This window comes from Corythoichthys intestinalis, chromosome 9, assembly GCF_030265065.1.
Source record: "Corythoichthys intestinalis isolate RoL2023-P3 chromosome 9, ASM3026506v1, whole genome shotgun sequence".
NCBI classification, from domain to species: Eukaryota; Metazoa; Chordata; class Actinopteri; order Syngnathiformes; family Syngnathidae; genus Corythoichthys; species Corythoichthys intestinalis.
The window spans coordinates 20,698,377-20,726,196 of record NC_080403.1 but is presented as its reverse complement, the minus strand read 5'-3'; the positions used below and the strand labels follow the sequence as shown (position 1 = coordinate 20,726,196).

Below are 27,820 nucleotides of genomic sequence, written 5' to 3'. Positions count from 1 at the left end.
GCATTAACAAGCAGTAACATGTTTAAAACTTATAATTCTGACATTTGAAGTGCTTTAAAACCATTTTTTCAAATATACATAGCCATAAAAGTTTTTTTTTTCTTTTTAAATTATACTTTGAGGGGAAAAAACTGAAAAAACATGTCTTATATGTATCTTTCTCTTGGGGGGGGGGCGCTACTTTGCGGTTTTTCACTCATCGCGGCAGATTCTGGTCCCATTAACCACAAAAAACGAGGGACCACAGTATATTCTTTATTTTCTGGGGAAAATGACTTGTTATTGCAGCTTGCTTGCCAAAAGGATTGCTTTGTCACAACATTTTTGTGTGGTACATCTATATGTAGTATACTTACCAATAAAACAAAACATCTATTCTTTACAATATATTTATGTTGGTACTGTTTTTTTGTTTGTTTGTTTGTTTGTTTTTTAAAAATAAAGTACAGTATTGCGTACTATTTTTAAAATTTGAGTTATGATCATGGTCATTGAACAAATTAAACTCGTAACCCAAGGAATCACTCAGTAGATGTAGGGTTTAGTACAGTACACACAAAAAGGCATGTTTGTGGCCTTGAAAATGGTGGTATCTTTTGTTTCCACTGAATATTTGAATTTGGACGTTCATTAATCCCCCAACCAACCACTGTCCAGTGCTCGGGGGAATGTCTTAAAAAGGTGACTAAGATTTTTTAAATAATATAGTAATAAAAACAATTGTCATCATTGTACGATTCTTAAATGTATGTGTTTGTTTTCTGGGTTGCAGGTCGGCAGACTCGGTGACGTCACGTCACGTGACCAGAACAGGATGTGTGCTGTTCCTCACGTTGACAACAGTTGACGCTAAATGCCACCCTGGTGCGTTTAAGTTTCTTTTAAGCCATTTTTTACTCAAATATGTCTGCTGTGTGTTTTTCATTTAGCCTTTTTGTCAGTTTGCAAACGCTATTACGTCAACGCGGAAGTGGAGTGCTACAGCAGGTGCAGTCGATGATTCTTTCAAATGTTTATGCTAACACTGTACTGTATTGCCCTCTGTACAGTTACTGTACATGATGCTAGTGATTGGACGTCTATCGTTGTCATTGGCACTAAAACATGATCATTCAATGCTAGTTGTCCCTTGTAAAATGGATTGGACGTATATCGTTTTCATTGGCGGTCTGTGAGTTTAGTAGTTTAGTGGTCGTCCATGCCATTAGCAATAGTTCATAATGACTAAGAAAATTGCCATTGACAACATCACTTTGTAGTATCAGATGCCACTGTGGAGATTATTACTGCCCCCTAGTGGCAGCACTTGTGTGTTCCCATTTATTCTATGGTAAGAAGAAATTGAGGAAATATGGTGATGGAAGATAATGTATTGGATGCAAATAATGTTGAATTACCAGAACAAGTCTAATATAGTGAAATTATTTTATTGGACTGATCTATACCATATTCATAAACCTCAATTTTATCTCAAATGTCAGTAGTACATGTTGATGACTTAGTGTTGTTCTAATAATGTTTGATTTATCACATGGCGTATGGCAACCACAAAAGCTTTTAATTAAACCTTTATTTTCTTAAAAGACACACGGTGTATAGATACCAGTCATAAATGGGGACCGCCATGTATTTGGTGTACAACTGCCACTCTGCCCTGACAAATTAGGCAAATGGAATACATACTTATTTTGGATTTGTGCTCTGAGGTCACGAAATGACTCATTTATCATTCAAAAAGTGCTAGTTGCACACATGGCAGTGATTTACTTTGGTTGATGATGGGCTTGTACTTGCAAAGATACTTGAGATTTATTTCTTGTCATAGGCAACTCTTGATTAAAGATGTTAAACTGTGGAAGCTTCAAACAGAAAACGAGAGTAGCCTTGTAAATGTTAGGGATGTCCCTGATCCGATCGTGTGATCAGGAATCGGGCCCATCGTGCCATTTTTCAGAGGATAAGAATCGGGTGAAAATAATCCAGAAATACAATGGCATTACCAAACGAAACAAATATATATGCGTTTTATACTCCGCAATAGGGCTGCAGCTATTGATTATTTTAGTAGTCGATTAATCTTTCAACTAGTTAGTTCAAATAATCGAGTAATCAGATTAGGAACATTTAATGCGTTGCAGAATAAATTTTAGGAGATGTAAAAAAAAAAAAGGCTTGCTAAAATTGCACTTTCAAAAGAGCATTAAATGTAAATACAGTGGTACCTCTACATACGATCACTTCGACACACGATCTTTTCGACATCCGACGTAAAATTTGAGCCGCCATTTGTTTCTACATCCGACGAGTTGCTCGAAATACGACGACATGACAGCACTGCAAACGAACGCACGGTGGATTTTCTTGTGTGAGAAATCAACACAGTTTTCAAAAAAAGTTGATACAGTTGGAGAAACAAGGAAAAAGTGATGCTTACCTTTGAAATGAAGATGCAAGTTATAGAAAAATATGAGCTTCGGGTGCGCGTCCCTGAACTGGCTCAACAATACAGCTCCATGGTCCTCTTCCGACCACCGTTCGCCACTATTTATAAGTTAAGGTGACAATTATTATTGTGGTAACATTGCCAAGGAAATCGCCAGCTTCGTCACGTTTTTATCATTTATTTAAGAACTTATCCAACACAAAACGCCCATTGTCTTAAGCAGTTGACTGCTCTCAAGAAAACGAAAGTATTATCTCTACCGCACCGACCTATCTCACTGAGACGTCAGCTTCGCGGTGCGTTCAGGGACAGTAAAAAGTGTCCGCCATATTAGAATCCAATTCGTTACATTATTTACAGGAATAATTATTAATTATTCTTATTATTATTATATTATTCTGAATTATTTATTTATAACTTATTTGTTTTTCTATGTTTAATTGCCATTTGTAACAGTGCCAGCAGTATTTATTAAGAATTTAGTGTATGTTTTTAGGCTTTGGAACGAATTAATGGAATTATAATGTATTCCTATGGGAAAATCCTGCTCGACATACGACCATTTCGACTTACAAACAAGGTCCTGGAACGAATTAAATTCGTATGTAGAGGTACCACTGTACTAACTAAAATTACCAAGTGTTTCTTTAAACAACAGAATTGCACTTTGATTTAAAAATAAATACCCAAACTTATCCTCAAAGAGTATAAAAGAATAAATAAATGAGGATTTAATTTAGGGCTGTCAAAATTATCGCGTTAATGAGCGGTAATTAATTTTTAAAATTAATCCCGTTAAAATATTTGACGCAATTAACGCACAAATGCCCCGCTCAAACAGATTAAAATGAGAGCACAGTGAAAGGTGTACTTGTTGTGTTTTTCGGAGTTTTGCCGCCCTCTGCGGGCGCTTGGGTGCAAGTGATTGTATAGGCTTCTGCACCCATGAGCATTGTGTAAGTAATTATTGACATCAACAATGGCGGGCTACTAGTTTATTTTTTGATTGAAAATTTTACAAATTTTTTAAAAACGAAAACATGAAGAGGGGTTTTGACATAAAATTTCTATAACTTGTCTTTTAAGAACTACAAGTCTTTCTATCCATGGATCGCTTTAACAGAATGTTAATAATGGTAATGCCTTCTTGTTGATTTATTGTTATAATAAAGAAATACCCCCAAATATTCCCACAGAAAAACAGTTAAATATACCTATAAATAAAATTACGAATTCATAAAAAACATATTAGATCAAACAAAAACTTACCTTATGTTGATCTTAACAGGGAGCAGCTGGATTCAGCCATGTTAAATGAGTTATGTCATATTTACTGTTGCCCCTAGAGGACAGTGTATTCACCCAAATCAATAAAACTAAATGCAAACACTTTCAAAACAAACCATTACAACGCCACTTTAATTAAACGAATACTCGAAGCAGCAAAATTTGATTCGAATCTTTTTTCTACCCAAATTACTTGAGTTAATCAATTAATCGTTGCAGCACTACTCTGCAACACTCCTATAAAAAGTGGAAGAGGAAGTACTGTAAACAGTACAGTATTGTAAATGGAGGTTTTGTTCAAATAAAATGAAAAAAAACTTTTGTTTTTTCGGTATCAGATTTGGTATCGGCAGAGTCTCAAAATCTGGGGAATCAGACCACCGGTGCAAAAATGGGCAGATTCTCAAAATGTTGTGCCTCAGCAGCAAAATTTGATTCGGATCTTTTTTCTACCCGAATTACTTGAGTTAATCGATTAATCGTTGCAGCACTACTCTGCAACACTCCTATAAAAAGTGGAAGAGGAAGTACTGTAAACAGTACAGTATTGTAAATGTTTGGAGGTTTTGTTCAAATAAAATGAAAAAAAACTTTTGTTTTTTCGGTAGCAGATTTGGTATCGGCAGATTCTCAAAATCTTGGGAATCAGACCACCGGTGCAAAAATGGGCAGATTCTCAAAATGTTGTGCCTCAGACCTCCGGTGCAAAGATATGCACTCGGGACATCCCAGGTAAATTAGGTAAAGGTTGACCTGGTCAGTATTTATTTCGGAAAACAAAACAGGAAATTGTACAGTAAAACTGACACATAAAACAAGAGGATTAAACATTGTATATTAAACCCTTGTTATAATTTTTATGTATACACTTTACTGTATCTAGCTCCATCATATTGGCACATAGAATCACTATTAGTTACACTATCATGGCAACGTGTGTGACGACTGACGAGTGTGAAGGCAAGACAGGCCTTAACACCATTTTCTTCGCCGGAATGTTAGTCCTAGCCGTTGATCACATGGCTCCGAAGGAGATGGAAATCTTGTGAAATCCTGAATGAGTACAGTGTCGAGAGAAACTATGCTAATTTGCTGATTTATGTGTGATAATTAAATAGTTTTGAATAATAACCAGAAACCACAGGTACAAGAAACAGCAATTGAATAGCAACACAGAGAGACTACAGTATCAGACTGAGTTCTGTACCTACGGCAGCAACATAACCCATTTTTTGGAATGTGAAATATTTAGAAGTTTTAATGCTTAAGGAAAAAAGTAATCATTCACTGCCATCCCTCCAAGTTAAAATGGATTGGATGTCTATCGCCATTAAAGAGTCAGTTGAATAGTTAAAGACAAATATTTGTTTTTGTTTTTTGTAACTAGCAAACTGACAGATACATACTGCATCTACACATTTAGAGTAATGTTGTCTTTCCCCAATTTGCACAATCCTTGACTGATCTTCTTGGAAATCAGCTGGGTATTCCAACTTTGCCAACCTACCATCGACAGTGGCCCAATTGTGTGTAGCAAGAGACACTCAGTGCCCTTGAGCAAAGTACAAAGTCCCCACCAGTACAAATTCTACTAGCTGTCGCCTCACTACTCTTATGACAGCTCAATGCAACACAACAATTGGAAGCTCTTTATTTGATTTTTTTTTTTTTTTAAAGTGCTGTGGAACATTTAAGCCTGCTTTTACTGCCGTATTGGAATTTGGGTAGGTTTTTTTCAATACCTGTTGAATTTAGATTTTCGTTGATTGCCATTTTATGCTTTTTTTCATGCGGAATCTATCAAGCCGAAAGGAAGCTAGTCCAAGTATAGCCAGCATTTAAATAATAGTTTCAGTCTAATAGCTTTCCATTGAATTAAACTCCACACTCTTTTACCGTCACTGCATTATGGAGGGTATCGAACGTGTAATTTCTAGTTTGGTGTATTGAATTTCTGTGTCCTTAACAAAAATAGTGTTTATTTGAGCCAGTGGAACCAGCACTTGTACCACTTCAGCCTATATTTATATAGCCAATATTTAATTTAAATCAGTATATTGGAAATTCAAGTATATATATACAGTGGGGCAAAAAAGTATTTAGTCATCCACCAATTGTGCCAGTTCTCCCACTTAAAAAGATGACAGAGGGCTGTAATTTTCTTCATAGGTGTACCTCAACGATGAGAGACAGAATGAGAAAAAAAATCCAGAAAATGACTTTGTCTGATTTATAAAGAATTTATTATGATGGAAAATAAGTATTTGGTCAAGAACAAAAGTTCATCTCAATACTTTGTTATATTCCCTTAACTGATAATGACAGAGGTCAAAATGTTTTCTGTAGGTCTTCAAAGGTTTTAATAAAAACAATAATAATACTATTTTCACACACTGTTGCAGTTATTTTGGCCCATTCCTCCATGCGGATTTCCTCGAGAGCAGTGATGTTTTGGGGCTGTCGTTGGGTAACATGGACTTACAACTCCCCCCAAGGATTTCATATATGGTTGACATCTGGAGACCGGCTAGGCCACTTCAGGACCTTGAAATGCTTCTTACGAAGCCACTCTTGGTTTCCCGGGCAATATGTTTGGGATCATTGTCATGCTGAAAGACTCAGCCAGGTTTCATCTTCAATGCCCTTGCTGATAGAAGGAGGTTTTCACTCAAAATCTCACAATACATGGCCCCATTCATCCTTTCCTTTACATTAATCAGGTGTCCTGGTCCCTTTGCAGAAAAAATGTGGTAAAGCTTGATGTTTCCACCCCCATGCTTCAAAGTAGATATTGTGTTTTTTGAACACAATTCAGCATTCTTTCACCTTCAAACACGAGAAGTTGTGTTTCTACCAAAAAGTTCTATTTTTTGTTTCATCTGACCATAAGACATTCTCCCAGTTCGCTTCTGGATCATCCAAATGCTCTCTGGCAATCTTCAGATGAGCCTGGACGTGTACTGGCTTAAGTAGTGGAACACACCTGGCACTGCAGGATTTGAGTTCCTGGTGGCGGGGTGTGGTTTTGATAGTAGCCTTTATTACTTTGGTCCCAGCTCCCCCCAGGTCACTCACGAGCTCCCCGCGTGTGAATCTGTGATTTTTGCTCACTGTTCTTGGGATCATTTTGACCACACAGGGTGACATCTTGCGGGGAGCGCCAGATCAAAGCAGATGATCAGTGGTCTTGCATGTTTTCCATTTTCTAACAATTGCTCCCAAAGTTGATTTCTTCGCACCAAATTGCTTACCGATTGCAGATTAAGTTTTCCTAGCAAGATTCAGGTCTAGAATTTTGTTTTTCTGGTATGTCCTTTGACAGCTCTTTGGTCTTGGCCATAGTGGAGTTTGGAGTGTGACTGTTTGAGGTTGTGGACAGTTGTCTTTCGTACTGAGAATGAGTTCAAACACGTGCCATTAATAGAGGTAACGAGTGAAGGACAGAGGAGCCTCTTAAAGAAGTTACAGCTCTGTAAGAGCCAGAAATCTTGCTTGTTTGTAAGTGACCAAATACTTATTTTCCACCATAATTAGCAAATAAATTCTTTATGAATCAGACAAAGCGATTTTCTGAATTTTTTTTCCCTCATTCTCTCTCTCATCGTTGAGGTACACCTATGAAGAAAATTACAGGCCTCTGTCATCTTTTTAAGTGGGAGAACTGGCACAACTGGTGGATGACTAAATACTTTTTTGCCCCACTGTGTATGTATATATATATATATATATTAGAGCTGAAATGAATACTCGAGCAACTCGAGTAACTCGAGTTTAAAAACTGATCCGAGTAAATTTATTCACCCCGAGTAATCGTTTATTTTGACAGCTCTAAGCATCACGTTTTGCTTGGACTACTTTTAATGCGGGACAACGCGCTAATGTCACGTGCGCAAAGGAAGAAGCAAAAAAACAAAACTTATTGCAGCCGACAGCCGCTACAAACGACGCCGACGTTGCTAAATACTAGCCCGCACAATGCTACGTTGGTAGCAGGTAGAGTCTGATGGGTCTCATAGAGATCACATGTATGTTGAACTAGACGCGAAATGACAGACTCGGCCGCATCTGGGCAGCGTCAGTAAACAGCCGCCATCTTAAATCAGTAGAGTGCTAATAAAGAGCGCTAAGCGCTAATAAATAAGATTAACATTACTGTCACTAGCTCACTTAACGTTAGCCCTGCGGAGGGCTAGGTTTCTATTAATTATGACCACTGTCGATGCGTGGCTAACGTGTCTTACATACATGCTTTAACATAACATAGCGTTGTGGAGTGATGAGGGTTTAAAATAAAAACTTAATAATGCTAACTGTCAATTTTAGCTCAGTAGTCATTGCTGGATAAAACACCAAGTAGCACTGGTCCCTAATGTGCTCCAATACAGCCTGTATCATACATTTATTTTGAACACTGCAAAAATTCAAAATCCTATAGACCCTACTCACGTGACGTCACAACCATGCCTCCGCGCCATATTGTCCGTCTACTCGTCGTGTTGACGCATTACCGCTACGTAAATTCCTCCTATTATGGTGTGTTTTTCTGCTCGTTAACATTAATAATCAAAATGGTGAAGGCGTGTGTGGCGGTTGGTTGCAATAACAGAGAAGATAGACGGAGAGACTTGAAGTTCTACCGTATTCCGAGAGACCCGGAGAGGAGAGCGAGATGGTCTGGGCTCCAAACGATTACCACAGATTATGTAGTAGTCATTTTATATCTGGTAAGATGCATTTAATATATTTTTAGAGGGTTTTGGGCTGACAACCACAATTAAGATCATTGCGAGGCTAATCGCCGACAACGTACAGTTTCAAATTCAAGATGCTTATTTCTTCCACCATTATTACATTTTGAATAATATTTTGCTGGTACCAAGTGAAAGAAGCTGGCCTCGTCTATGGATCATCAGTTAAACAGGTGTGTCCAAACCTTTTGCAAAGGGGGCCAGATTTGGTGTGGTAAAAATGCGGGGGGCTACCTTGGCTGATTTACATAGAACAATATATTTAAACAAATTTTAGCAAGCCCTTCTGTGTGTCACATTTGCTTTATTTTTTTTTTTATTCATAATTTCAACAGTCTCGTCTTTGTGGTGTTCTCTTTCGACACTCGGGCTCTTGCGAAATACTGCTGCTGTGAAATTAAACTAGCTTCAAGTTGCTATAATTTCAAGCTGCGTAGCTTCCCTGTAATGTTGTCGTACATGTCAGCGTGTCTTGTTTGGTAATATCATTATCGCGTCACATCGAACTCTTTGAAAACGGCGATTGTCTCTTTGCAAATGAGGCAGACACAGTTGTTGCGTGTTTTATTGAAGAAATAGTCCAATATCCACCTATCCTTGAAGCGTCGGCCATCGCAGTCAACTTTTTTTTTTTTATTGATTGTCGCCATTTTAGAAAATTGGAAGTAAAGGGTCACACGGGGTAATGTTGCTTAGAGTGCTGCTCTTAAAGTTTTTCAAACTTTTGTGAGAATAGGCTGATTTTGTGTGGACAAGATAGTTGTAGATATCAGGGTAGCAGATGCCAGGCAGAGAGGGCGAAGACAGCGGGTCGAAAAATATCGATTTAGGCATCAAATATGGATCTGGCAAATGGATAGACTGAAGCTTTTCCACATAATGCCTTTTATGCAACGCATCCAATGAGTTTACAGCGTCTGAAAGCACCGGGGCTTCCATGAATTGCACTATAAATTGCACGACAAATTGAAACCATTGAGAATACGGATAAACAAAGACGGACAATATGGTGGTCGGATACAGCAACACGTCATTCTGTGACGTTGGTGAGTAGGGTCTATCAGGACTTACAGTTTAGACTAACTTAAAACTTAACTAGAACTTAAAAATGGCTTGACACAAATAGAAATTCAATTGAAACACGTGGGAAAAAATCCTAACTTTTAAGTGATGTGTGTTATCAAGTGTAACGGCATTTTTAGGTAAGATATATACATACATACATACAACATATAGATATATATATATATTTTTAAATAGAATCTAAAACTTTTTTGATGAAAGCAGTGAATTAGTCCATTTTTTTAATTCTAGTTACATCTGAATGCAATTGTTGGCTGTTTTCAACAATATACATCGAAAATAAAGACATTGATTGACTGAAAATGGTTCAAGATTAGATTAAATGTCTTGTTTTCTCATGTATATTTATAATTGCTCTTCGCCTAAAAATATATTTGTTTTATCCGATTACTCGATTAATCGATAGAATTTTCAGTCGATTACTCAATTACTAATATATTCAATAGCTGCAGCCCTAATATATATATATAATATTGTGACAGTAAAATTTTGTAAATTTCTGTTTCAATCTAGGGTGTGGACGCTTTAACACCACAGCATGTATGCAACCACACTTTTGCTTCTGCTTGGACTGTGCGCCATCAGAGGACATGGCGAAGAGAAACAAGTTCGCGGTCACGTTTCTGTGGTAGTAGTTGGAGGCACGGGAGACTTGGCAAAGAAGTATCTCTGGCAAGGCTTCTTCCAGCTGTACCTCCAGCAGGTCAGCAGTGGTAACACTTTCTCCTTCTATGCCGCTGGACAGTCACCTGCAGAGAAGGCCACGCCTATATATTTCGGTATCCTGAAGGCTGTATCATGCCCGAAAGACGTCTCTGAAGAACGTTGCGCTGTGGTCAAGGAGCAGTTCTTGCGGTTATCGCAGTATTGGCAACTCAAAAGCCTCGAAGACTACCAGGATTTGACCCAGCACATCGAGCGGCAGGTTGAGGAGGAAGGTCTTACCGAGGCTGGGCGACTATTCTACCTCTCTGTGCCAGCGTTTGCTTACGCGGATATCGCAGATAAAATCGGAACCAGTTGCAGACCTACAAGCAGCACGGTGTGGCTCCGAGTGGTTCTAGAGAAACCTTTCGGCCACGACCTGAGGAGCGCTCAGGTTCTTGCAGCTCAGCTCGCAAATGCCTTGCGAGATGAAGAAATGTACAGAATTGACCACTACTTGGGGAAGCAGGTATGGACAACCGTTAAATGTCACTTTCCCAACTCTTATGTGTTTGATTGGATGTTTTTTTTTCGACTTTTGTCGTAAATTAGGTGGTCTCAAAAATCCTTCCATTCAGGGTAGAGAACAAGAAGTTCCTGGATCCCATCTGGAACAAGCATCATATAGAGAGAATAGAGATAGTACTGAAAGAGACACTGGATGTACAAGGTAATCATCTGCATCACTGTCAGACGTTCTGAGTTCAAATAGCCAGTGGGACACCATGCATGTTCTAATATTGAAGGAAAGTAACACTGTTTGAAAAGTTAAAGTTTTATGTGTCAACCTGGAGAACCCCTTGAAATTATGAGAGATTCAAGTTTTGCAGGTGAGTTGGTGCTTACAGTGGTATGCAAAAGTATTTGAACCTTTTGGAATTTCTCACATTTCTGCACAGAATCCCCATCAAATGTGATCTGATCTTTGTCAAAATCACACAGATGAAAAAACAGTGTCTGCTTTAACTAAAACCACCCAAACATTTATAGGTTTTCATATTTTAATGTGGATAGCATGCAAACAATGACAGAAGGGGGGGGGGGAAGTAAGTGAACATTTAGTATTTTGGCCACTCCAGAACATGTATTTTGCTCTTCTGAAACCATTCTCAAGTTGATTTACTTCTGTGTTTTAGATCATTGTCTTGTTGCAGCATCCATCCTCTTTTTAGCATCAACTGTCTGACAGACGGCTTCAGGTTTTCCTACAAAACATCCTGATCAACCTTTGAATTCATTCTTCCATGAATGATTGCAAGTTGTCCATGACCTGAGACAGCAAAACAGCCCCAAATCATGATGCTCCCTCCACCATGCTTCACAGTGGGAATGAGGTGTTGATGTTGGTGAGCTGTTCCATTTTTCCTCCACAAATGACATTGTGTTTTACTTCCAAGCAATTCAACTTTGGTTTCGTCAGTCCACAAAATATTTTGCCAAAACATCTGTGGAGTGTCCAAGTGCCTTTTTTCAAAAATTAAATGAGCAATAATGTTTTTTTTAGACGGCAGTGGGTTCCTCCGTGGAGTCTTCACATGAACACCATTCTTGGCCATAGATTTACATGTAGTTGATGTGTGCACAGGACAGAGATATTGGACTGTGCCAGAGATTTCTGTAAGTCTTTAGCAGACACTCTAGGGTTCTTTTTTACCTCTCTGAGTATTCTGCGCTGAACTCTTGGTGTCATCTTTGGTGGACGGCCACTCCTTGGGAGAGAAGCAACATGGCCAAACGCTCTCCATTTGTAGACAACTTCTCTGACCGTGGATTGATGCACATCCAGATTTTTAGATATGGTTTTGTGTCCTTTCCCAACCTGATACAAATCAACAATCCTTGATCGCAGGTCTTCCGACAGCTCTTTTGACCGAGCCATGATGCACATCAGACAATTTTTACCAGTTGTGTGTTTTATAGTGGGCAGGGCAGCTTTAAACCACTCATCAGCGATTGGGCACACACTTCACTTAAAATGTTGTGTAAAAATTGGTTTCAATTGCTCTTTAAGTCTCCTTAGGCAGAGGGTTAACTTATTTCCCCCCTTCTGTCATTGTTTGCATGCTATCCTCATTAAAATATGAAAACCTATAAATGTTTGGGTGGTTTTAGTTAAAAGAGACACTGTATTTTCATCCGTGTGATTTTGACAAAGATCACATTTGACGGTGATTTTATGCAGAAATGTGAGAAATTCCAAAAGGTTCAGATGAAAGATAAAACAAATGGAGTACACTCTACACGGGTCAGCAGTTAATCACGGAGCACATTCATTGATCCATTTGTCTGTTTGTATGCTTGTCCTCAATACGACTTCAAGTCATCTGGAACCTATCCTTTCTGACTTTGGTCAAAATATGTGGCGTACACTCTAGTACACTTTGTCGTTGTTTCCTCCTAGGTCGTATTCCCTTCTATAACGAGTATGGCGTAATCCGAGATGTAATCCAGAACCACTTGACGGAAGTTATGGCTCTCCTGACCATGCGGCTTCCTGCTAATCTCAGTGACAGCGAGGAGGTTCTCCAAAACAAACTGCGGCTCTTCAGTTCTTTCCTGCCTTTGGGTAAAAATCAGGCTGTGGTCGGCCAGTACCAAATGTACCAGGCCGAGGTTCAGCAGGAGCTCAACAAGACCAAAGACCACGTCACCATCACGCCGACTTTTGCAGGTGAGAGTTGCACACGTTTTATGTTACGATACTGAGTTGACTTATTTTGTGTCGTTTCTTTTTTTTTTTTTCTAGCTGTCTTGGCACACATGGACGCAGCCCAGTACGAGGGCGTGCCCATCCTTCTGATCTCAGGGAAGATGTTGGATGAACGAGTGGGATATGCACGGATTCTTTTTAAGAATGACCTGTTCTGTCTTCAGGCCAATTTTCACTGCAAGCCCAAGCAGATCGTCTTCTACTTTGGCCACGGTAGCCTTAAATACCCAGCAATTCTCGTGTCAAAGAATCTTTTTAAGCCTTCTGTCACAGAGGGCGAGTGGAAGGAAGTGACTGATCACGCAAATGTCAAAGTACTGGGGTCGGCTCTGTCAGACTACTATGTCCAAACTCCAAAAGTGCAGCGGGAAGCTTACGACGAACTCATTTCTCATATTTTCGCTGGGCACAAAAATAGTTTTATCAGTACAGAGACTCTCCTCGCATCGTGGGACCTGTGGACACCGCTGCTTGAGAGTTTAGCCGGCACATTTCCCCGTGTCTACCCAGGAGGAGCGGACAATGCTGACCTGCTGGACCTCCATTTGAAAGGGAAGGAGATAAGATTCAACACTGATGTGGTACTCATCAACCAGGACCAAGCTGGAGGCGCATCGGCGAGGAATTTCTTAGTGAAGCAAGGAAAATATCGCGGCACAAACATGGTGTCTGCCTGGGCCGAGGAGCTGGTGGAGCGTCTCGCTGCTGACATCCAGGAGGCGGCGGAGGCAGCCGTGCTTCAGTGTGGCGTTTTTCACTTGGCTCTCTCTGGCGGGTCGACGCCGATCGCGCTCTTCCACAGGCTGGCCCTGCACCACTTCTCCTTTCCATGGCGCAACACCCACATCTGGATGGTGGACGAGCGCTGTGTGCCACTCACCGACCCAGAGTCCAACTTTCACAACATCCACCAGCACGTTTTGCAGTACGTGCGCATCCCCTATTACAACATCCACCCCATGCCGGTGCAGATCAAGCAGCGTCTCTGCGTGGAGGAGGATGGCGCGACGCAGCTATATCAGGAAGACATCGGGAGATTAGTCAACGGCTCCAGGTTCCACTTTATACTCCTAGGAGTTGGACATGACAAACACACGGCCTCTCTCTTCCCTGGCACTAAACCGGCCGAAAGCACAGACCAGCTGGTGGTCCTCACAGAGAGCCCCGTCAAGCCGCACCGGCGCATGAGTCTCACGCTTGGAGCCATCAACCGAGCCCACCAGGTGTCACTGCTGGTGATGGGCAAGAGCAAACACGAGCTTATTACCCAGCTGAGCCGTGTCAAGGATGATGCAAATAAATGGCCCGTCACAGGGGTGAAACCCACCAATCGCACGCTTACCTGGTACATTGACTATGACGCACTTTTGGGTTAGGGATCACACCAAACCCAACACATCAATACCAAGTCTTAACTCTACAATTCAACCACTTTGACCTTCATACGCTTTCTAACTGAATTTACGCTACATTGCTGGTACTAGTATCCAATTCCAATTGAATGCCTATAACCCCCTTCTTGACATCTTATTTACATGTCAAATAACCACATGGAACGGTCCACTTCACTGATGTCCAAATAAGTACATCCACAACCACTAACACTTGGAAGTGCAACATTAAAGTAAAAAATAATACATAGATAATCGGCTACATACAAGGAGGCCTGCATCCGATTCCGTGCATTATTTTATCTTTCTGTTGTCATGCCTGATATTGCACTTGTTAGACTTAAGAACATTATTGTCATGTGAGCCACACAGATGAAATCCAGATTTATTAGATTCTCTTCCCCTCGGCCGAAAATGGAGATGCAAATATTCGTCTTTGCGTTACTGTTCTGGAGCAAGTGTTGTGAAATGACAATCCTGCACTTTTCTGGAGTCAATCAAACTATGCAATTTTAAAATCTGGTGCTTTTATTTAATGTTTTTTTCCATCCACCAATAATATCAGATCTCAGGTACATGTCTAGTTTTTCAAAGAGAGTAACAATTCCAAGTAAAGTGATAATGTTTCTTAACACGTGGGTAAAAAAAGATATATTTTTTTAACTTTATGTGCTTTTTTGTGTTGATGTGAACTTTATGTTGAGGTTCATTTCTGCAGTAAGTCAAAAGAATGTGTTACTGAGCCTTCCGGTGAATCATTTGCTGGTATACTGTGTTTCCACACTGAAATTTCAAACCTTCAATTATCAATTCCTATCATATTTGAGAGGTACATCTCTGCTTCATGGTGATATTTTTTTGTAACAGAAGCTGGTCTACAGTATGTCACCTGTAATTATATTTGGATCAAATGTTACATTTTTTACGCTTTCCTCCCACCAGCTACAATTGGGAAACGGACGTCAAGGAAACACCTGCTTTGTATGATGTGACGCATTAAAACGTGAGCTGGATTAACTCACTTTCTCTTCTTTCATTCCCATGGTTTTGAGTTACCGGCTCGCCGGCGGGATGGAAACTGCATGAATTGTTAATATGAGTGCTATCCGATGTCCATGTGAGCAGCTGTACTGGTTTTATTGCTCATTGTTGCTGCCTTTCTGTCAGCCACAGTCCGCCTTTGACCGCCAGCACAACTGAAAAACATGTGGCTGTTATAATGGCACACAAAGGCTTTTAAAAAGCAAGATGCAAATGTACAGATTTTAAACAATCTTAATGTTTGAAATGTGAACGACTCAATCACTTGACGAAGAAAAAAATGACTGCTGACTCCTCTTGTATCGTGTAGTGTAATGCAGAGGTGTCAAACTCTTATTTGTCAGGGACCACTTTGTAGTAATGGTTCGTTTACAGGGCCGTTATCTGCCCAACTGACTAATCGATTGACAAATGGATTTTTTTTATTTATTTTTTTTTTTTTGGATACTCAATGAATTGTTTAGAGACACCGTTGATCAATTGGCCCTTAACTGCAAATATTTTCATTTTTTATCAAGATTTTTTTTTCATTTAAAAAAAAAAAAAAAAAAATTAAAAGGGGAGGGGGATATATTTTTAATGTGTTTATATATTTTTATATTAAAAAGTGGAAAAACCATAAATATTTTCTTTATTATTTAATCTTTTTTTATGCATTTGCCTTTTCAAAAGGGAAAACACTGTGCTCAATTGAAAAAGACCAAATAATTATTTTTTTTATTTATTCATATTAATTAGTAGTATTTATATTAATGCTTTTTATAGGTGAAGGTTTGTGCAGGTACAGTAGGAACATTACACTACCAACTTGTAGGGACAAAACACTACCAACTTTTCAGGATGCTCAAATTGTCCCCACCAACTTTTAAGAAACCTTATTTGCATTATATAATGACTTCAGTTATATAGGCAATTTGGATTGGCTTCCCATACGTTGTAAAGAAAGAATTGACTCTACCATTATTTAGTGAAATATTTTCTGTCCAGACTTGCATTGACCCCTTTTCACTTGCTGAATGTGCCAGTTAGTTACTTATTTTCCATGTAAATCTACTAGAAATAAGTAAAATTATCTGCCAGTGCTTCAAGTAAATTTTACTCATTTAGATTTCTTGAAATAAGAAAAATAGCCGGCCGCAAATAAGCTTAACAGACTTATTTTAAGCAAAATGTTTGTATATTTAATCTTTGAAACAAGCTTGTTCGTCAGAAATTTTCTTAATTCAAGAATAGATATTGTTCAAAACATTACATTACATCAAAACATTATTTGAAAGCAATTTTTGTCTTGATTTAGGTGAAAAATGACCAGGTTTTAGATGAATGGGCTTAATAAGAATAACATTTACTTAAAGTAAGGGAAAAATCTGACGAATTAATCTGTTAACTAGCCTTTAACACTCAAAACAAGATGGAGAAAATTATTCGACTCGGTTTAAGAAAAATGATTAGATGTTATAAATATGCAGTGTCAAAGTTAGTATAAGTCAATACAGATGAATTTGCATTAATCATTTAGCCTACCAATTAGGTTCATATTAGTGAGAAATGTAGTCCTGACCCCCGTTCACCCAATCTGTTTGGTCTTATTAATGTCCTGTCCCCAGCAAAAAGTGTTCATGCAGGTTATGCTGTTCTATCGTCCCTACCAATATTGATACCAAACCTACGCCCTTGCTCAAACTGTCCCTATTAACCTTTAAGCAACTTTAAATGCATTATATAATGAGTTCAGTTGTACAGAGAATTTAGATTGCCTTCCCATATGTTGTAAGGGTAGAATTGACCCTGCCAATATTGAGTGAATTATTTTTATTTTGTTCAAACTTACATTGACCCCTTTTAACTTGCTGAATGCGCCGGTCCATCCCCCTCCACCTACCCAAACGCACGTTTGATTGGCTGATGCCTTGACCCACCCCCGACACACACGCACACTCACACTGCCCCGACAGAAATACATGTCTACAACATGTCGCCTCCTCTGCCCGCTTCGAAGAAGAGGGATATTACAAGTTTTTTTTCGGCCAGCGGCAACCACTGTAATTTAAAAAGACGCCAGTATTGTGGAGGTGGGAAACACCATTAATTTTGATACTGAAAGTCCGACCTGCTTCAGGGTTTGCATAACGTTAAACTGTGTGAACTTGCTAACCAGTGTTGTTAATGCGGGCGTTAGGGCATAACGGCGTAATTTTTTTCAGTAGTGAGTAATCTAATTACTTTTCTCATCTTTGCAATGCCGTTACCATTACTGAGGATGTAAAGGCTTGCGTTTCTATGCGTTACTACGTTGGTTAAATGACGCAAGAAAACTGAGAGCCACAGACTCACGGAGACGAGAGAGCAGAGCAGGAGTGGGGAGGAGGGAAGGAAGGTGTGACGCCGTTGCAAATGGGATGCGATCCAATAATACCTGACTAGCCGATAGCCTACAAACTACGCCCACATGATGCAACGATAGATATCACATGTATAGAGAACTACATTCGAATTGATAAGACTCGCCGGCGTTAGTAGACAGCTGCCATCTTAAAGCAGTACACTTCTCAGGAAGGCTATGTTGTAGAGAACCTTCCGAGCAAACCTGTTAAATTGGCAAAATCTTGACTTGAATCTATCTTTAAATGAAAAAACCGTTTTAAAACTTTCACATGTAAAAAGTAGACAGAAGGGAAATAATGCAACAACGGGAGCAATTTTAACAACTTTAACAGTTGATTCACAACATTGAATGACTTCCAAACATAGCAAATATGTATTATATATTATCTCGCGATATCTGCAATACCCCCGTGCCTAGTTGAGTCTACGGTAAAGAATTGGGTTAGGGACAATTGTGCTATAAACCCTTTGAACTTCACATAGTGTGACCTAAGTTTTTTTTTTTTTTTTTTTTTTTTTTTTTGAAAAAACATGAAAAGTAACACCAGTTACTTTGCCATGTAACTAATTACTCTTGCATTCAGGTAACAGTTACTGACTCAATTACTTTTTGGGAGAAGTAATTCATAACAGTAATTAATTTTTCAAAGTAAGATTAACAATACGGTTGCCAACCTATAAAACTCGAGTAGGAAGCTGATTAGAGAGACGTGTCCTTCTGTTTGTGTTTTCTACTGTTAGCGTTAATTACCGTAATTTGTGGACTATAAGGGGCACCTGACTATAATCACACCCACCAAATTTGACACAAAAACGGCATTTCTTCATAGATAAGCCACACTGGACTATAAGCCGGAGCTGTCCTCACTGTGTTACTGGATATTTACACCAAAAGATCTTAACCAGTCACACTTTATTTGGCAGCGGCATCATAAGACTGTCATAAGACCAAATAAACCACCATGAAGCTTTGAACCAACTGGGTGAAAAGCTTTATTGCTTCAAGAAGCTTCATATGGCCATCACTGCTCCCTTGAGGGAGACAGTCAATCTCTGCTGCCACCTGCTGTCAACACTGTTGTCGTCCAACATGCCTCCTAGCATGCATTGCAGTACTACAAACGTAAATAACAATCAAAATTCATGTTCTGCGCTAAATATTTCTTCAGTTACTGTTCCAGTGTTTTCATTAATTGCTAGTTATGGTATTTGGCAACAAGTGGCACCCTAACACTGTCATAAGACCATCATAATTATTACATGACACTGCCATGAGAATAAATAAATGCTTATGACAGATTTTCTGTCATCTGGCAAATTATCCCCTTTTTGAATGGATGTAAAAGATCCGAGCTGGACATAATTTGCCCGAGGACACTTAATGACATTTGTCATATGCATTCATTAATGCCCATGATAGTTTTATGTCATAATTATGACGGTCTTATGGCAGTTTTATGATGCCGCTGTCAAATAAAGTGTTACCTATTAACTTAAAACACTCAACAAATAAGACGCACTGGACTATAAGCCGCAGGACTCAAAATGAGGGGAAAAACTAGCGGCTTATAGTACGAAAATTACGGTAAACTGTGAGAATGTAGTGAACTCTGTTGAAAACTATAGAACTAGAAAAACGTGAGCAAGAATCGCTTAGAGAGTGACTGGTGCTGCATAACCTTATATTTTGATCACACAACACAACGTACACACAATATAATCATAATTAATTACAGTGTATCACAAAAGAGAGTACACCCCTCGCATTTCTGCAGATATTTAAGTATATCTTTTCATGGGACAACACTGACAAAATGACACTTTGACACAATGAAAAGTAGTCTGTGTGCAGCTTATATAATTGAGTTAATTTATTTCCCCCTCAAAATAACTCCAAATATAGCCACTAATATCTAAACCCCTGGCAACAAATTGAGTACACCCCTTAGAAACTACATCCCTAAATGTCCAAATTGAGTACTGCTTGTCATTTTACCTCCAAAATGTCATGTGACTCGTTAGTGTTACTAGGTCCAGGTGTGCATAGGGAGCAGGTGTGTTCAAATTTGTAGTGCAGCTCTCACATGCTCTCATACTGGTCACTGAACGTTCCAACATGGCACCACATGGCAAAGAACTCTCTGAGGATCTTAAAAGACGTATTGTTGCGCTACATGAAGATGGCCAAGGCTACAAGAAGATTGCCAACACCCTGGAACTGAGCTTTAGCACAGTGGCGAAGATCATCCAGCGTTTTAAAAGAGCAGGGTCTCAGAACAGGCCTCGGGTTGGTTGTCCAAAGAAGCTGAGCGCACGTGCTGAGCATCACATCCAAATGCTTTCATTGAAAGATCGTCGCAGGAGTGCTGTCAGCATTGCTGCAACGATTGAAGAGGTGGGGCGTCAGCCTGTTAGTGCTTAGACCATATGCGGCACTCTACATCAAATAGGTGTGCATGGCTGTCACCCCAGGAGGAAGCCTCTCCTGAAGACGGTACACAAGAAAGCCCGCAAACAGTTTGCTGAAGACATGTCAACAAAGCACATGGATTACTGGAACCATGTCCTATGGTCTGATGAGACGAAGATTAATCTGTTTGGTTCCGATAGTCTCAAGCATGAGTGGCGACGACCAGGTGAGGAGTACAAAAATAAGTGTGTCATGCCTACAGTCAAGCATGGTGGTGGGAATGTCATGGTCTGGGGCTGCATGAGTGCTGCAGGTGTTGGAGAGTTACATTCCATTTATGGAAACATGAACTCCAACATGTACTGTGAAATACTGCAGCAGAGCATGATCCCCTCCCTCCAGAAACTTGGTCGCAGGGCAGTGTTCCAGCATGACAATGACCCCAAACACACCTCCAAGATGACCACTGCTTTACTGAAGAGGCTGAGGGCAGAGGTGATGGACTGGCCAAGCATGTCTCCAGACTTGAACCCAATAGAAAATCCTCAAGCGGAAGGTGGGGGTGCGCAAAATCTCAAATATATGGCAGCTCTGCAATGTCGTCATGGAGGAGTGGAAGAGCATTCCAGTTGCAACCTGTGAAGCTCTGGTCAACTCCATGCCTAGGAAAGTAAAGGCAGTTCTGGATAATAGTGGTGGCCACACAAAATATTGACAGTTAACATGTTGTATGTTAATACTGACAACTTTCACTAAGGGGTGTACTCACTTTTGTTGCCAGGGGTTTAGATAATAATGGCTATATTTTTAGTTATTTTGAGGGGGAAATAAATTAACTATATTATGTAAGCTGCACACAGACTACTTTTCATTGTGTCAAAGTGTCATTTTGTCAGTGTTGTCCCATGAAAAGATATACTTAAATATCTGCAGAAATGCGAGGGGTGTACTCACATTTGTGATACACTGTATCTACATTGGGGGATGCCACGAGATATCCGTTGCGATCGACGGGTCGATTGGGATCGATGTAATGAGCACTTCTAATTTAGCATATCAAGTAATTAGGTTCATATTCGTGAGAAATGTAGCCCTGACCCTGTTCACCCAATCTGTTTGGTCTTATTAATGTCCCATCCTGAGCAAAGTGTGTACATGGAGGTTATGCTGTTATATTGTCCCTACCAATGTTGAAATCAAACCTACGTCCTTAAAGGATGAGTCTGACCGGATTTGGCCCCTTAGCTTTGAGTTTGACACCTGTGGTGTAATGTGCTTTTTACCTGTGCTCAAAATGGATGCCACCATGAGAAAAAGAGACATGTGATACAATTCAGGTGTAGTTGTGGCCTGCAGAGAGAGAGAGAAAAAAATAGATGAATGGATTTCTTATTTTGTGTATGTGGTTAAAGTAAATTTAAGGTTGTTGTTTTTTTATTGTGTTTTTTTTTTTTTACACATGAAGCCGCAGTGAGTGTCAAAATGGCGCCGCACATCCCTTGTCCAAAGGACACCAGTCCGAAAAAATGACAGGCCGCCCACAGACCCTGAGGCACTGGCTCTAAAAGTGTGAAGACTACCGAAAAACCTGCAGGGATATTTAAACAAAAAATGTCTTAACTTTGATGTTCACTATACAGTAACATGGTTTACCTGTGGCGATAATTGACAGCGCAATGGAGGCGGCCAGATTGTTCAGTAAAGGTTGCTTGCAATATCTTGCTGACTTTGGCCTGTAAAAGCAAATAGACACTATTTGATTTTCAAATCATTGGCAAAAAGCTCTCGATAATTGAGCTACCTGGTCATGACGTACAGCTGAGGGACCAAAACAAGGGCGGTGAACACAGCGTTGACAATTTGGCTGCCAAAGGAAATGCATTAAGAAACAGAAACTATGTTTTGGAGGGAAAAAGAACACGTACAACTTGAGCCTCCTATTCCTGGGTATCCATCTGCTGGAGTGGTAAGCTAGCAGGATCAGTGAGTAGAGAAACATTGCATCTGACGCACGTTTAAACAGCAGTCACCACTAATGTGAACGGTGGGTGGATTGTGTTTCACTAAGCAATACAATCCTTCCGGCATGGAAGCTGGTTTCACTTGGCAATGTGGTTTGGCTGAGATCTATCATGAGGCGACTCACAAAAAAATTTCAACAAGCCATGTCTGAAAAGACAGGAAGTCTGCCATTTCAACTTAGCTCAAGTACCACTGATGTATGAATGTTGATATCTAGCCATAAACAAAAAACTCTTGAAAACTCAACTCCAAAAATTCAACCCGATGAATTGTGAAGCACATAAAACTCAAAAACTGTCCCTAGAGTTCAGCTTGGCGGATTTGATTTTAAAGATGTGGACTTCAGGTTGGACTCGGGTGACCCTTCACTATTCATTGCAACATACCGTACAGACCACTTTTCCGCAAGGACAATCACCACAACAGGAAGAGTTGTGTTGCCTCAAATTATGTGTAAAAGGTCCCGTCCCACCCTCCAGTCCACATCACCTCTGGCCCATATTAACACACAATAAAACATGTTCCAGCACCCAAAAGCCACAAAAACATCTGAGATGGCGGTCAACTACACTGGGACGTGGGACATTGTCAGCAATGTCAACTTCGAAGGATACATGATTGCTCTTGGTAAGCATTTGGGACTTTTGTCTTTCGTCTAATGTTGATTATTCCTGTGTTGGGATTTTCCACACATTCATATAGAATATCACTGTCAATAGTAGCCAATGAGTTAAAATAGTCACCTAAATAATTCCCCCCCTAGATATTTAGGTAACACATAACAAAAATGAAGTTTTTGATGATTTAAAAAAAAAAAAAAAAGATTTTTGCACAATTTTGAGCTTTTTGTAAAATATATAGTACATCACATACAAATGTATACATATGGCGGAAAACACTCAGGTGACTTGAAGTTCCGCTCTGAGACCCCCAATTTGGCCAAATTTCAAAATTGTCCGACATGCATGTGTGATACATCACTGGAAAGCTTAAAATCTCCATTTTCTGGGGGAAAATTGAACGAGAGGGCATTAAAAAACAAAAAAAGTTAACAGCGAAACCCTATTTGGAGGTGAGAGCACGCGAGAGCAGAATTGAAGACCCCATGACTTTAACAAGATATTATCGTGTACTTACCTTGTTCCGATCCAAAAACTCCATGTAGCATGTATCACTGAGTGTCAAGACACAGCTGTGAATGGCCACAGCTGGATTTTGGGGGGATTTTATGGGTGAAATATGGTAATATAACAAGGGTCGCGATGCAATAATCGCAGACATCGAGGAGCGGTCGACATTTTCTTTTTCATATATTTACCCTTTTAAACTTTTTTTTTCAAATTTTTCTTTGTTTGGATCGATTATTTATCATCTAACGTATCAGAGAAAATGCGACAGTAACAGTAACAACAACAACAACAAAAATACAAATAAGCGATAGTTATGAGGTAGATTTCCGTGACTTTTTTACAGACACCATTTTTTTCATTATGACGTAACTTGTTTAAAAGTTTTAAATATGCGAGTGAATAATTTTTAAAGTCTTTTTTTTTTTAAACAAAATATTAGACATCAATTAATGATTCTAAGCTAAAAATGACATTTTGAATAATAAATATAATTAATTACCTTCGTTTTATGGCTGGGTTGAAACAAAAGCGGTTACGCGACGTCTGTAAACGGGGATTTCCAGGATTAGACGGACAAATTAAAAATAGTTTGAGGGCTTAATGAGCCAGTAATCTGCTATGGCAGCATATACCAGTAGACATATTGTTCTGTCAAACACAACAGTTGTTTTGGCTTAGAATACAGGAGTTTCTTTTAAAGAGGAGTGCAAGAGCAGGAACTGCTTTTTCAGTCTTGTCTGTGTTTTCCGCCATACATATATAGTGACATATTCATGGCGCATTAAGCTACCAAACCATTTTTAATTTGTCCGTTTTACCCTGGAGACCCCCGTTTACAGACACCGCACAACCGCTTTTGTTTCAAACCAGCCATAAAAAGATTAGAAAATTTATTCGAAATGGCTATCATTTTTAGCTTAGAATCATTAATTGATGTCTAATATTTAGTTTAAAAAAACGACTTAAAAAATTATTCACTCGAATTTTAAACTTTTCAACAAATTACGTCACCATGAAAAAAATAGTATGTGTAAATAAGTTACGGATATCTACCTGATAACTATCGCTTAATTTTTTTTTTTTTTTTGGTCGCATTTTCCCCGATATTTTCGATGATTAATAATCGATCCAAACAAAGAAAAATTGAAAAAAAAGTGTTTCAAAGGGTAAATATTTGAAAAAGAAAATCTCGACCACTCCTTGATGTGTGCGATATCTGCGTTGCGACTCTTGTTGTATTACCGTGTTTCACCCATAACATCCCCAAAAAGTCCGGCTGTTGCTATTCACATCTTGACACTCAGTGAGACATGCTACACGGAGTTTTTGGATCGAAAAAAGGTACGTTCAGGAGAATATCTCGTTAAAATCATGGTGTCTTTAATTATGCTCTCATGCTCTCACCTCGAGTTAGGGTTTAGGGGTTTAATTATTATCATTTTTTAAAATGCCCTCCTGTTCAAAATTTTTGTTCCCCCAGAAAATTGAGATTTTAAGCTTTCCAATGCTGTATCACACATGCATATAGGACAATTTTGAAATTTGGCCAAATTGGGGGTCTCAGAGTGGAACCTCAAGTCACTTGAGTGTTTTCCGCCACATATATATCACATGTAAAGAAGTGAAAAGTGATTCTCATAATATCAAATTTCCCACAGGTATTGATTTCGCAACCCGGAAAGTGGCGGCCATGCTGAAGCCTCAGAAAGTGATAAAGCAAGACGGTGATAAATTCACCATCAGGACCCTCACCACTTTTAAGAACTATGAAGTTGCATTTAAGGTTGGGGAGGAGTACAAGGAGGTGACTAAAGGAATGGATAACCGTATATGCCAGGTAAAAAAAAAATGAAACGTAGTGTATTATGGTAATTCAAAACTTGAATCAAAATTTGTTCCATTTGACCTACAAATCTGAGAATTTTGGCTAATATTAAGAAAAAAGAGACATTTTCCTCATTGTGTGCTGGCAAAGCATGATTTGACCATCAAATTTGATCATTTGCTATGAGACATAACTCCACGGAGTCAACTTGACCAAGTCAGGATTTCTATTAACCCTTTCAGGGACGGTGATCACTACAGTGGACCTCTATTCAAAAGTTATCATTAGCTTAACTCGTTCACTGCCAGCACAGGTCACAGAACATGTGTTGTGGTAGTTAGTAAAAGATGGAATTGATATTGAAAACATCCAATGACGGCGATAGACGTCCAATTAATTTCGAATCCAATTCGCTTTCAATGGCAGGCAAACAGTTAAGAGATATGAGGTCACCAAACAAAAAATAAATTTTTAAAATACACATATGCAGCATTTATTCGAATTTAGTTTTTTTCCCTCCTTTTCAATTTATTAAATTTTTTAAATTAATTATTTTTTTTTAAATTCATTGTATTTTATTTTGAATTATTTATTATTTTTATGACTCATATCTAATTTTGTGTTTATTCATTCTTTTTTTATTTTTGACTATATAAATAATCATTTTTGTCTGTGTTTACCAAAATTGATCCTTATTCCAATCACTTTATTTAAATAAAAAAAAATATATATATTTTTTTTCTTTATTGTCTGTAAAAAAAATAATAAATGCAGGCAACACTAATACTACAAGTTGATATTAAAGAGGGGACACAAAACATTGTCCCGTGGGCAGCAATTGGCCCCTGGACCACAGGTTTGAGACCAATGTTCTATATGAATTTAGTGAAAACGTTAAACTAAAAAAGAGATAGAAAGGAAATCATCATTCATGCATCAAAGGGTTAGCAGAATTCATCATTGTGTTGTGCACTGTTGTTTTCACACAGTCTGTTTCTCTCACTCTTTGTATGTGTGTGTTTTGTTTTATTTTATTTTTAGAGTGTGGTCAACTGGGAAAATGACAAGCTAGTGTGTGTTCAGCGAGGGGAAAAAAGGAACCGAGGTTGGATTCACTGGATTCAGGGAAATGAACTTCATTTGGTATGATTATAAAATTATGATACAAATGACATCCTGTGACTCTTTATTGTCCGACACAAAATAAAAATGAAAACTACATAGGAAAAAAAATCGTCCAGATAAAAGGTTGTTTCTTTTCAAGGATCAGTTCACAATGTCAACAGTTGTATATATTTCAGTTGTATATATTTTTTTCCCCCATAAATTAAACTTTTTAATCACTTTTCTTGCGAGACGGCTTCAATTTAAAAAATATACCTTTTCCTCATGAATCTGATCATTAATCTTCACTATAAACTTGACTCCCACAATATTTCCAAAATTTATTTTTAAAAAATATATATGCAATTTTGCCCTAAAATATATTCTTCAAGAATGGCAACTTTTTTTTTTTTTTTTTGTCTCACGTCAAATTGTCCAAATCCTTGCCATTTCAGCCTTCACCAGATCTTCTCTAATTTCTGCATTCTTAATGGAGGGAGAGTACTGATGATCAAATAATCAAGTAATAGTCAAATCATGTAAAATGTAATAATAGTCAATTAATCAACTAATAGTAAAAGTAGATGTTTACCAAAGTGGCAAACGTCTGTTTTTACTTTAAAATGTAATAAGCAAATCAAATAATGACTCAATAATAAATTGTTTTGTTTGTTGTGCTTTTTTTCAAAATTAATTTAAAATGATGTTGTTTTTGAATGAAAGGATGTAGATTTTTTTCAACCCCCTCAATGTCTGAATTTACATTTAACAAATATAAAGTATTGGAGGAATACATAAGCACATAAAAGAATATCAAAAACAAATGAAATGCAGCAAATTACATTGAAAAATATAGCTAAAAATGTGCGAATCCCCCCCACAAAAGAAAATTTAAAAAAGATTTTTAAAAAAAACAATAAAAGCAAATATAAAGAACATTTCATAAATAAAAAAGAGCACTTTATTAATAAACTACTTATTCAGTATTTTATTTAAAAAATATATATTATTTTTTAAATTTAGTTTATTTTTGATAATTTTGAAAATATTTTCTTTATTTCCTTTTTTTTCCTTTTCTTTTATAATTTAGGATTTTCAAATTTTTACTTTATTGCTTTATTTTTTTCCCCCTTAGATATATTATTTTCATGTACTAATTTATTCGCCCAATGCTTTTTGATGTATATTTGTTAAATGAAAATACTGGTATTAAGGGGTTAATCCAATGTATCTATTGATAGAAAAGTAACTAATCCAAATCAACCTTTTACTCAAAAATATTTATATGGGGATGTCTATTTTCCAGGAGCTCACCTGTGAGGATCAAGTCTGCAAGCAAGTTTACAAAAGGACACTCTAAGTGTTTTCTCCTAATTCATATTATTTCAAAATTGCAATACAAATATTGCCCACGTTAGTTTTACACCAAATAAAAATGTAACAGGAAACAATACTGAGAGTAAACACATAAATTGATTTTTTTCCCTGTGTAGTACAACTTCCTACCGCATGAGAGCGCTGTCAGATCTAGTAAAA

At 38.3% G+C, this 27,820-nt stretch overlaps 3 protein-coding genes across 5 annotated transcripts; 2 read left to right on the top strand and 1 right to left on the bottom strand.

Moving 5' to 3' along the window:
- Positions 1-847: 847 nt before the first annotated feature.
- Positions 848-15,388, top strand: h6pd (hexose-6-phosphate dehydrogenase (glucose 1-dehydrogenase)). Of its 3 annotated transcripts, none has more exons than XM_057847012.1 (5): positions 848-987; positions 10,075-10,735; positions 10,819-10,936; positions 12,668-12,937; positions 13,013-15,388. In XM_057847012.1, exons 2-5 carry the CDS (start codon positions 10,100-10,102, stop codon positions 14,350-14,352), a joined length of 2,364 nt encoding a protein of 787 aa, XP_057702995.1. In that variant the 5' UTR covers positions 848-987; positions 10,075-10,099; the 3' UTR covers positions 14,353-15,388. The 3 variants fall into 3 exon arrangements, with proteins under 3 accessions (XP_057702995.1, XP_057702993.1, XP_057702994.1); XM_057847010.1 differs by lacking the exon at positions 848-987 and adding an exon at positions 5,288-5,454; XM_057847011.1 differs by lacking the exon at positions 848-987 and adding an exon at positions 7,434-9,524.
- LOC130922310 (uncharacterized) lies at positions 14,116-23,100 on the bottom strand. Its single transcript, XM_057847023.1, has 6 exons — positions 22,129-23,100; positions 22,005-22,067; positions 21,857-21,936; positions 21,661-21,791; positions 21,487-21,553; positions 14,116-15,563 (listed from the first exon to the last, which is right to left on the bottom strand). The coding sequence occupies exons 1-6, from the start codon at positions 22,200-22,202 to the stop codon at positions 15,511-15,513; spliced, it is 468 nt and encodes a 155-aa protein (XP_057703006.1). The 5' UTR covers positions 22,203-23,100; the 3' UTR covers positions 14,116-15,510.
- rbp7b (retinol binding protein 7b, cellular) lies at positions 22,697-27,811 on the top strand. Its single transcript, XM_057847024.1, has 4 exons — positions 22,697-22,852; positions 25,014-25,192; positions 26,222-26,323; positions 27,591-27,811. The coding sequence occupies exons 1-4, from the start codon at positions 22,744-22,746 to the stop codon at positions 27,642-27,644; spliced, it is 444 nt and encodes a 147-aa protein (XP_057703007.1). The 5' UTR covers positions 22,697-22,743; the 3' UTR covers positions 27,645-27,811.
- The last annotated feature ends 9 nt before the right edge of the window (positions 27,812-27,820 follow it).